Consider the following 12,131-nt stretch of genomic DNA (forward strand, 5'->3'; position numbering starts at 1 on the left):
CCACAGCATGAACAATTTTATACACCTCTGTTATGTCCCCTCTTATTCACCCATTTTATGCACCACAAAACCTCAAACATTGCAACCTTTCATCACAGGCAAATTACTTTAGCCTCTTGGTGATTTTTGCTGAACCTTTCAGCACCTTTTCCAGCTCTACAATATCTTTTCTGAGGACCAGAAATGGTGCTCCAAGTATGGCCTCATGAGAGATTGAACGAAGGTAGTATGACTTGAGATGTTTTATTTTTCATCCCTTCCCTAATGAAATTTGCCTTTTCACAGCTTCTGCAGACATGGTCAACATTTTCATTGAGCTATCCACCATGATCCCAACATCTCTTTCCTGGCCTCTGATCACCACTTCAGCTCCAATCATTGTATATGTGGATTTATGATTTATTTATTTATGTCTTGTTCATGTGCTTCACTCTCCATTTGAATCCCATTGAATCCCATTTGGTATTTCAATGCCTATTTACTTTGGAGACATATCCTGATGGCTCTTTTTGGTTTTTACTGAAGTGTCATCAGCAAACTTGACTGCTTGTTGCTCACCCTTAACTCCAGTTCATTTATGAATAAGTTAAAAAGCTGCAGCCCTGATATATAGAACCTATTTCTTATGTCTGTCCATTGTGAGACGTGTTTGTTTATTTATGCTTCCTGCTGATCCATGAGAGTATCTGTCCTCTTATCCCATGTATTCTCAGTTTATTCATGAGCCTTTGAGAAGTACTGCAATAATGCCATTCCAGTCTTAGAAAAGTGCAGGGATAGCATTGTATGTTCTCAAAGGCAGAACGATTTCTCCCCCTTATTATTGTTTTCTTCAGAGGAGCTAAATGAAAATGTTGCTGTGGAACAAATGGAAAGCTGAAAGAATATACGGGAAAACAATCATGGAATTGTTTGCCTCTCTCCTACCTCCACCATGACGCAGAAACCATTTTGAGCACTGAATAGCGGTAACTGTAAGACCTAACTTACAATAGGAGCCTCACTGTTACAGTCTAAAGCACTTCATGGGGCTCCAAGTCCCAAATCACAGTGCCAGTTAAGGAACCGCCTTTTGTTTCAAAAGTTTTCCATGGCTTCGTTCGGCTTTACAAATAGGTCCATGAATGCAGCTAGCCCCCCAAAGTGGTTCCTGGCCTCTATACTGACATTTCCAATTGTGGTATGCGGTACATGGAACAGCCAGGAGAATCCACTTTCTTGTGCAGAAGTAACGCTTTCTAGAACTAGCAGAGATTTCTAGATTGGTGAATGGCAGTAAGGTAAATGAACAGTATCAAATGCTTTGCTCTGCATTTGGGAATTTCAAACATGTGTTTTAATAGTCACATAGTACCTTGCCTTCAAAAGAATCAAAAATTGGTCATACTTTTTTAAAAAAATATGAAATGCTCAGAATTCAAATATTGGGAATACACAAAGCAGTACTGCTTTGTATGCAGAATGTCCCTGGTTCCACCTCTGGCATCTCTAGGTAGGGCCAAGAGAGTTACCTGCCTGAAACCCTGGAGAGTCACTGCTTGTCAACAATACTGGAGCAATCTGGCTTTTGGTATAAGGCAGCTTCCCATGTTCCTACTGTATAAAGCAGTACCTCCTGCTTTTCTGTTTAAGCTTCACCCTCCTGGCGGTATTAGATACAGGCTAAGCTTTGCAGACACCTTTCTGCCTGTTACCACTCCAACCCTCCATTCAGATCTCACTGTGCAGGTCACACCATGAGGTGGCTAAAGCTGTCACTTCATAGTGGGTAGGATGTCATGATGTTAGGCTACCATCTGCTTTGAAATATAGGCATTCCATGCCTCTGGAATCGCACCTGTTGAGTGAGTGCAGTGCTAACCCCCCCCCCCCCCGTTGTACATTGTGTCTGCTTAATGTGTACCTAATATTGGAGCTTAGCTTCTAAAAATCCTTATTTACCACTCAGTGTTATTGGGAGCTGGCTATGTGGAACCCACTAAATATAATAACACACATGCACACACATGTATAAGCTAAGGGCTGTTTTAGTAAAATGTTAATGGTGGCAGGTCTGTCACATGTCTCTCTGATGAATACAATGTGTGCATGTATTAATCCCTAAATATATATAGGCCTCAACCACATTGCCATTTCTGGAATTGCGTTTGGGTGATTTATTAAAAATATGTATAGGCCACTCTTCGTTGCCCAGAAGGCATCTTAGAGTGGTTTAAGAACCAAGCTGTTTGGGATTTATTCTTATTAGAATGAGATTTAGTTGATATCATGTATATCCCCCCCATATAATTTTGAATGCAAGATTAATAGAGTTGGTTAATACCGTATTTTTCGCCATATAGGATGCACTTTTCCCCCTCCAAAAATGAATGGGAAATGTGTTTGCATCCTATGGGGCGAATGCAGGCTTTCGCTGAAGCCTAGAGAGCGAGAGGGGTTGGTGCGCTTCAGGAAGCTCTGCGCAGCCCTTGGGAGCCCGGCACGAAATCGCGCTGGGCACCCGACAGCTGCGCGGAGGTGCCTGCAGCCCCGGGCTTCGCCCAGCTCCGTGCAGCCATCCGAAGCCCGGCACGAAGTCGCGCTGGGCTCCCGACTGCTGCGCGGAGCTGCCTGCATTCCAAAGCCATGGGGCTGGTGCCAGGAGTTGGCATGATTGGACAACCTACTGAGACCCACACCTTTGCAAGCAGTTCGCTGCCAAGAGTCCCCTATAGATCCATTGCAACTTGCTCACTCCCCTGCCCACCCTTCCTTTTCCTTGGTTTCTGGAAAGCGCAATAGCAGAAGAAGCAGAAATAACTGCTGCCTACTCACTTGCCAGCTTCTTTCCTGGCAAGCAAGCAGGCACTATTAGTGAGGAGAAGCTGATGGCAAAGGACCTCCTAAACCTAGAGCCCATGTCCACTTTCTGGAATTTATTTGCATCTACACAAAAGTGAGATTCTGGAGTAGAGGAAGGCCAGTATGTTATGTAAGCCAACATGGCACTGAACAGAGTAACCAGCACAAAGTGCTCATGACAACTTTGTTGAAGCATTGCACCCAGTGCATGGACATCCAGTAGGCTTAGAGGTGAGAAGGGCATTACCAGTTGGCATATAGGCTTCACAGACTCAAAAATAAGAACAAACAAGCATAGGCAATGGGTGCAGAAAAGCATAATTGTTGGCAGCCATATGTCTTGAGACACAATGGAGTGCGTCTCCAGGGACAAAGTCAAACCAGGGGAGAACGAAGGCATTGTGACATTCGGGGTGGGGCGTTACTATGTAGGGTGCATGTGCAGCGTCGCTAAATACGACGTATGCACTGTATGTAGTGATGCCGCACATGCGCTGTACATAGCGGTTTGCCGCTGGCACCAGGATCCTCTGCTCGTGGCTGCAGCCGTGAACGGAAGATCCTCCACATGCGGCTGCAGCGGCGCAATGGCTACTTGCTCCGCCACAGCAGGGTGAGCCCCTGCGGGGTGCCTTCTTGTCACCTCCCAGACATGGCACCCGGGACGCACCGCCACCCCCACACCCCCGTTGTGACGCCGCTGAGTCAAACCACTGAGTTAGCAGCACTAAAGTGGGGCATAAGTATAGAGGTCTTGAGCTGCCCAGATGACAAGATCCCTCTCTCAGCCTCACTGATATGGTCCAAAGGAAAGCGGACCAATAAGTTTGGTACCAGCTTGGCTATGGGAGATGCTGGAAGGAGGTGTACAAGGTGCCATCCAACCATCTCCCGATTTGTGTAGGGTTTGCTTCTTTGACTTCTCCCGAATATATCTCAGAAGGCAGTGGAGGTTTAGGAGTTTTTCTTATAGCTGGAAGGAGTTTTCCTTCATGCTGGCTGGGCTGAGTCCAACAGCATCTGGAGGGGCAAAGTTTCCCCCTGGCTTTAAACCTTGGGCTCAGTTGGCTGCAAGCCAACCAAATTAGGGGCTGGTTCAATTCTCCAAGCTGGTGGTACAGAAGCCCCAGAGGCCAATATCTCCTGCAACAACTCTGAGCTTGAGGCCAGGGCCATGACAGTTAGAGATGCAGGTACTGACTGACTACTAAGCAGTGGTTTGTGGCAATCCTGTGATGCTGCCCACAGTTTCTTTTGTGCACTCAAACACCACGCCAGTCCAACAACCACAGCATAGTCTTCACAATTCAGTCTCCATTTCCATCCCTCACACTGTAACTCACACTGTCTTTTACCTGGAAAAAAATCCACAGAAATTGCTGGGGTCTCCTTCCAGGCAGCTAACACCACTTATCTGATGGGGGACACTACTGCTGACACTCTGCCCCCGGAAGCTGCCATGTTGTACGTGGCAGAAAAGGGAGTGTCAGAAGGTTACCTTAGACAGGGTGCAGTGTTCCCTTTCCTTGCACCATAATTCCAAAGTGGTGTTGCAAGAATGTGCATCTTTCCTGGAAATGAATTGCAAGTGCACAATAATTATGAGCCACTCTAAAAAAAAGAAAAAGGGAAAAAAGGTCTTCCACCCCCCAAAAAACATTTGCATTTGGCCCTCGCTAGCAAATTTACAGTTCTAGCTGAGGAGGACAGGGTAGAATTTGCCAAACCTAATAATTATAGCTACTGTATTCAGGTTCAAGCTGCATATGACACTCATTTGTGTGGTTCTTTACATTATCTGTTTAATAAAAGAAAAGTGTTTGAGAACCAGAAGATAAGTGAGAGGAAAGGAGATCTGTAACTTTCCCCCCTCTTGTCGTTTGTCATTGATTCTGGTCCTGGACCTTGGCTTTAATTAAGTTCTGGGAGACTTCCTTTACCCAACTCCCTTTTTTGCAATAGCAATGAAATAGAAGTGTGGATATTATTTGGGCACTTCCAATGCATGCTTATTGGTTTCATGGAGATTCTTCTCTCTACTAATTGCCATGAATACAAAATAGTCCATAGCAGTTCTGTTTTTATTAATCCAAAGTAAATTGGCTTAATTTATGTACATGACTGTTTTGAAAGGGAGAACTTGTTCTGTTGCTATTTTTACAAAAAAATCTTTAAGAAGTTAGATAGGGTCCCTCCCCCCCTTGTTGCTTTTCTGATTAATCATCCTGTGCTGTGCATGGTACAGTAGTGCACACAGTGGTCCACAACGCACGTAACGCTTACCACAAGTCATTGAAAATGGCATTGCTACTGTGTGAGTGACCCCTGTGGGGAACTGTAACATGTGCTCTGACTAGTGGCAAGGTGAAAACAGCTGGGTGCGCACAAACAGATCACTCCATGGGGAATACTCCATGTGGCTTCTTTAAAAGGAGCCACAGCACAGCTGCTTATTCTGTGTGATCAGGCTTGAGAGTGAGTGAGCGTAATAATGGGGCAGCTTATCTGAGGTGCCTGCTCAGCATTTGTCCCTATTGATTCCTTATTGCAAATGCCGGGAGTTTAAATTGGCTGCTGGAGCTATCCCCTGCACATTTCTGCTACAATGCTAACCGTGAGCATGCGCAGCACCAGTCCTCAACTGGCTGTGGAGGGGTGGGGGGGAGAGGAGTACCACATCGCGGTCTTCTAGCTCCGAGCTGCCAGTTCCTGGTTGCCAAGCAGTTATTGTTTCTGTGACGATTGCGGAGGCTGTTGCTAATTGAAGAAGCCTTCTCAGCATCCTCCTTTCTCCTCTTTCGCTCTCCTCATTTAAATTTTAGAGGCAGAAAGAACAGAGAAAGAGAGAAGGGGGTAGAGATTAAGGGTGGTATATATTTTGGCGGCATTAAATTTTTAATTGGGAAGGAGAAGAGAGCCGCTCTCTCAGCTGGTGATTAAGTGATGGGCTAGTTACTCATCTGTATTCCTTTAGCTTTTGTGACTCGAAACACTTGCACAGTTGAACGCACACACGCACACACATTCTCTCTCTCTCTCTCTCTCTCTCTCTCTCATGCACGCACACTCAAGCAACCACATACACACAGACCTGTGAAATCCTGTTTGCCACTGCAGTGGGCACAAGTAGGTGAACATGACAACAGCTAAGGAGCAAAGTGCTTCAGGGAAATCAGTCCAGCAACAAGAACAGGTAATGCTGTTGACTTTCTTTTGAGCAGCGTAGAGATTTGTATGCCTCTTGGTTTGTTTGTTTGCTTGCTTGCTAGCTTTTCATTTATGGCAGTGGGTGACTAATATTTCTATACAAGTCAGCAAGACAGTGCTGTTTTCTACTTATTCTGTTATGTGCCTATTCTCTATAAATAAGTGTGTGTGTGTGTGTGTGTGTGTGTGTGTGTGTGTATTAATATGATGCCTCTAGCCCCATGTTATGTGTAGAGCAGGCGCATTTTGTGCAGGACCTTACTGGGTATTTTGTGTTTAACTGTACACTGCCAGGCGGGACAAAGGGTGGGGAGAGGGTCTCTTCCTGTTAGAATCAACCCAGTTCTGCATCTGCAGCTTGCTAACAAGGGTAGACATCCTAACTACTTTATTTCTCCTTTCCCCAAGTTGTGCCTGGACGAACGAAAGCAGATTTTCCATGCATTCCTTGTACCTGTAAAACCACCATCTAGCACTGTTGTTTCTGTTCAAGAATGAAGTGTGAGCAACTATCGAGATACCCTGTTCCAATCATGGTCCAAATTTAATTAAGCTTTTCTTAATGGGAAATCACGGACTATTTAAGCCATCCTGAATACCTACCTACATGCCATATTTGTCTTCATACACTTAGCAGGGCTGCCACATCCCCACTCCCTGGCTTCTCGTGTATAGAGATACAGCAACCCTGACACGCTGGAATTTAGCAGGTGAACCTTCTCCTTCCTTCCCTTTGCTATTTAGCTTCATGGCAGCTGTTTAATTTGGGTACGCCTGGGCCATTGTTAAATGCACAGGAGAAAGGCCAGTTACAGAAGAAGAAGAAATCGTCAGACCTAAGAATCGCCTCCATATACTTGTACCAGCAGATGGATGATTGTTTTTTCTGGTCCAGTTCATAAAATGAGTATTTCTCAGCTTGACTTCTTGACTCAATTGAAACAACTTTCACTGCTGGTAAAGCAACAGCCACTTCATTGGTCCTGAGTAATAGGCAAGGATAAGGATAGCTGACATATAGGAAAAGATTGCTAAGACACCTGAGATGCAGCTGAACGTTGCAAACATTTCAGAGGGGCCTTCTATACAGCAGCAGAACAGAGTAGAGTTTCCTCTCCTCCCCCATTAAGCCCTGCCATCCCTCCCTGTGTTCACATGTAGCACAGTCTCCACTGGAAACTGAAGGATTAACCCATCTGTTCCAGGTTTCACATTGTTACATTTTCACTGACCGTGTTCAGATGGGCAGTAAGGCATAAACCATGGTTTAGCACCAAGATGGTGGAACCTGCAGCCTTCCAGACGTTGTTGGACTTCCATGAGCCTAGTCCACCCTCCCCTGATTTTGCATGCTCCCCCTACCCTCTCCTGTGCAAAGGGATCAGAAGCGGTTTAGGTTAACCACAGTTTGACCTGTCATCCAAAGTCTGAACTGTGGTTATCTTTAACTACGGTTTGTTGAAATAAGCCGGCTTCAGAAACTATGGCTTGAAGTTGGCTTGCTTCAATTAATCAGCATGAAGATTAAGCCACACTTTGTCTGGGTTCACAAATTGCAGTTAATCTAAAATGGGAGTCTAAGTTTACAAACTCTTCCTTGAGGCTGCACTGCAGGAGGCGTGGGGGGGGGCACATGAGCCCCAGGCTCATCGCAGCTCACTCTTGTAATGTTAAAACATAGTTTAGGGTTACGTCTGAACCTGCACTTTGTCACTGAGATTACAATGCTGCTTTAGTCATTGACTAGGATAGCACAGGGGACCAATTAAAATAGATCTCCCCAGACACAAATTAATTCTTAACATAGTTTTCTTCCGGTGATATGCTGAGAGTTGCAATCTATTCTTTTCTTCTCTCTCTCTCTCTCTCTTTGTCCCTCAAATGTATATGCCTGTATTTGAAGGTAGGCTGGAAAGGCAGATGGTTGGATCCTCATTAGGTGCAGCGCAATCAGAAATAGCACACAAGGACCTGACTTTTCAGGGTGACATTTTATTGAAGCAAAAAGCTTTATCAGCTTTTTTGCTTTAGTGGGAAGCAATCCTCCTCCACCATCCCTGTCGCACTTTTGTTTCTCTGAAATTCCACCTTTCATTTAAACAAACAAAAAAACTTCCATTGACTTTTTTGCTCTCTTTTAAAATATTGTTTCTTTGTACATCAGGCTTGCTGTTAGATCAAGCGTGCTGAAAATCTTGAAATTAAGATTATTATTTTTGTCAACAACAGACAAAGGGCCTTGGACTGTGAGGTTTTGTTTTGTTTTTGTTTTGCAACATTTCTTTAACCTCCTGCTGCTTAATGGGCCCTCTCTCCTACTGCTAAAAGCTTTGTGAATAAGCTGCCACCTAAAGTGACTCAAATGAAATAACATTTGCATCATTCATGGACTTTGCCTGTGTGCCCTTCACTTTAGATTTAGCCTCATTTCTGTTATACACGCTGAAGAATTCTGTGTCTGTGCAAAGCTTCCATATGCTAACAGAAAGCAGGAGTTGGTCCAATCCTTGAGATCGCTCGTCCTGTTTCCATGGCAGTGAAATGGTGTGTAGGCCTTCTTGTGAGAGTTCTGGTTTAAGAAATAGGCAGCCAACCCCCGCTCCTTTATGTAAGTTGCTGTTCTTATATAAAGGAAGCTGGTCTCTCTATATTTCTAAACAGACCAAAAACTGTATTTCTGTAAGGGCGGATCTGCCAACGACTCATTCCCAGACTCAGACTGCAACCCTGTGCATTATTTTAATGTCTCACATTTTATTATTATTTTTTATATTTTGCTGGAAGCCATCCAGAGTGGCTGAGGAAACCCAGCCAGATGGGCGGGGTATAAACAATTAAGTTGTTGTTGTTGTTGCTTTACTTGGAAATCCTATTGAAATCATTGAGATTTACTTCCAAGTAAATATGGATGGGATTTGGATGCAAAAGAGAGATGCTTTTGAAATTCCTAAATAAAAACTGTTTACCGAGCATCTGAGAAATTGTACTTTAATGTTCCAAGTAAAAGTACTGATAGTTATACTCTCTCAGCTATGATGTTACTGTCACATAATTATGTCAAACAAACATACAAATAAACTAAGCATTAGCCCTTAGTAAGAGTTGAGAGCCCCATTTCCCAGTATTCACATATCTTCCTTTTGGGATATTCCCCCCTTCATGAAAAAAAACAAAGATTAAATATATATATATATTGAATGGTATACTTTAGAAGTCATTTGTAGTGGTCTACAGTTCAATGTTTTCATGTGGATTTGTGCTTGTGTGTGTCTATGTGATTGGGGGGAGGATAAAGGTAAAGGTAAAGGTAAAGGTACCCCTGCCCGTACGGGCCAGTCTTGACAGACTATAGGGTTGTGCGCCCATCTCACTTAAGAGGCCGGGGCCAGCGCTGTCCGGAGACACTTCTGAGTCACGTGGCCAGCGTGACAAGCTGCATCTGGCGAGCCAGCGCAGCACACGGAACGCCGTTTACCTTCCCGCTGGTAAGCGGTCCCTATTTATCTACTTGCACCCGGAGGTGCTTTCGAACTGCTAGGTTGGCAGGCGCTGGGACCGAGCAACGGGAGCGCACCCCGCCGCAGGGATTCGAACCGCCGACATTTCAATCGGCAAGCCCTAGGCGCTGAGGCTTTTACCCACAGCGCCACTCGTGTCCCTGGGGGGAGGATAGATCTGGTATTAAAGTAATGGCACTCTCCCCTTACAGAGAAATTAATTGAGAAGAAATTGCCTGTCATGCAATGGGAGTACTTCTGTAACTGTGCTGAAGATTATGCCTACTTTAGAAGCAGCTGTTACTGTCATATAAGACATTGCGAGCATTTCCCTTTTTGCATTCCCCATCATGGCATTACTTCTGGACTAAGGCATTACAGTTAGCTAAAGTATAATTGGGTTTTCTGCAATACAAAAAGGAAACTAAAAATGGCCAGTAAGTAGCGCCAAGGGGGTGGTGTGATTATATTGTCCTTCTTAATTCTCCAAATGCTTTTGCATAAAAACCCTTGATCTGTCTTAGTAGTTAAACATGAGGTTATGCATTGAAATGTAAAGATCTGGAGCTTCAGCTCCAGATGACTCAGACCACTAGTTTAATTAAAGATGCCTGATAGTTTAAACCGTGATCAATCAGAACTTTATTAGCAGTTTAAACCGTGGCTGATCTGCAGTTTTCTTGTTCTTAACTTGGGCAGAACATCAAGAGCCCCGCAACCCCATTGTTTGGTCACGCAAAGCCTTCTCTATACGACAGTCATCCAAGTGAAATCAGTAGGGCTTACACAAGTGTAAGTGGCCTCGGAATTTAGAGGTGAAGGTCTCATCATGCATGCAAAGCAGATTGCATTGCAGGAAAAATATGAGGAATACACTGAAGGCTCAGTTTCCTTCTTCAGTACTTTGGAAGGGATGGCCTTTTCCACTCCATTTTTCAGAAACCCATAGAATTTATCTTTTGCACAACACATGAACTATGCAGACCTGCTGTCCATAAAAGAAAATGTATGCCAATTGTCAGTGTATGTTCTTTGGACTCCACGAGTTGGCCGGTGGTGAATGTCAACTTGGTTAAGACATAATGTGTAACCGTGGTTAGCTGAAGGTGAAAGCAAAAACTTCTGATCTCCTTATGACTGTGCTGGAGAAGCGGGGGTGGGGGGGAGTGCAGAAGTCTCATGCGCATGACTGTCATAGCATGTCCAAGATAAGGAAGGCACCCATCTAGTTAACTCTTTGTTGGCAAGAGAAACACTTACAGCAGCTTCCACAATGCTCTGGATACATGCGCTTCTAGCCTCTAGGCATTGGTCCACAGGTATGAGCCCTATGGAGCAGTTGCAGCAATGGAGGGGGCTCCCCTCCTCTGGCTTATGTACCCTCCTCTGACTTCTCCTGCACGGAAGTCATTGCTGCTCTTCCATTTTCAAACCCCTCCTGGTTCTAGGAGACAGCCGGGTGTTGGAAGTTTGGAATCTACTGACCCATCCCTTCTTCCTACCCCACATTCTGCACACCTTCCTCTGCCTTGGTCTGCCCTGGCTCTGGCTCCTTCCCTGGCTCTTGCTTTGTGGGTGTCATGACACCCCTTAGTCACTGGTCCCCTCTCCTGGGTCAGCTCCCTGATCTCCTGCCTCTGCCACACACTCTGCCAGGCATGGTCAAAGAAAATGACTAACTATAGTTTAGTATTATGTACAAACCAGGCCAGCAAGTTAGAAACCCACATTCTGAAAAGCAGAAACCAAAAGAGGGCACATATTTGCATAACATTTGCATTTTTCGATTTATACATATAGATGCAAATTTAGACACAACTGCTATACATCTTACCAAAAGGGAAAATACTGTGACCAGGTGATATGTGTGCCTGCTTACTCTGGGTGACTGTTGATGGGAAACTTCAAGGAACTTGTAGCTCTCCCTTACAGTTTTTTATCCCTAAATCTAAGTTGGCCCAGACAGCCCTTTAAATAGAGGACTGTGAAGCAGAATTGTGGCCACCCTAAATCCACAGGCCCCGACTAAAAAAAAAAAGGAAGGAAGGAAGGAAGGAAGCCTTGGTGACATTTTCAATTTCTGCAAACCATAGTGACATGTATTTTCATTTATTGTGTTGAATTTTCAATTTCCGCAAACCATAGTGACACCTGTAAAGACTACATACTGATCATGCCTTTGTTAGGAACATTGGTTGCTAATTGCCCAGAATAATTAGCTGATGGGAACTAATTAGGAGAGTCTTGATACAAGGAGATTGCTATCAGGGTGTGCAGAAGGAAGAGCAATTTAGAAGAAGCAAGCACAGAGAGATAGAGAGCTATGAGTAATCCAGACACATCTCTCTGGGATACCTGATATAAAGTAATACATCTGCTGCCTGGCAGGAGTGTCTTATGTGTGTCTTCCCTTATGCTCTGCTTGGACATTTGCAAATGTTACAAAAATGCCTTAGGTCTCCAGTGTTCACTAGTCCAAAGGAAGCCAAAATTCATTGCAATTCCCTCTGACAATTGTGGAAATGGGGAACATGCAACACATCCCTGAAACCTACACAATCATAACAAGTCCTTCTCACTGAAGGC

General features: G+C 44.5%; 1 protein-coding gene across 6 annotated transcripts in view; it reads left to right on the top strand.

Moving 5' to 3' along the window:
- Positions 1–12,131, top strand: part of DPP6 (dipeptidyl peptidase like 6) — a 497,800-nt gene that overhangs the window by 258,304 nt on the left and 227,365 nt on the right. The window contains exon 1 of one of the 6 annotated variants that reach the window (XM_083466766.1): positions 5,504–6,034. The exons of the other annotated variants lie outside the window; for them this stretch is intronic. Coding sequence (XP_083322892.1) covers positions 5,978–6,034 — 57 coding nt within the window. The 5' untranslated portion in view covers positions 5,504–5,977. Of the gene's footprint in view, positions 1–5,503; positions 6,035–12,131 lie in introns of those variants that run through there. 6 annotated transcript variants of the gene reach the window in all.

This window comes from Podarcis liolepis (genome assembly GCF_965112155.1).
Source record: "Podarcis liolepis genome assembly, chromosome: 12".
In the NCBI taxonomy this organism is placed as follows: domain Eukaryota; kingdom Metazoa; phylum Chordata; class Lepidosauria; order Squamata; family Lacertidae; genus Podarcis; species Podarcis liolepis.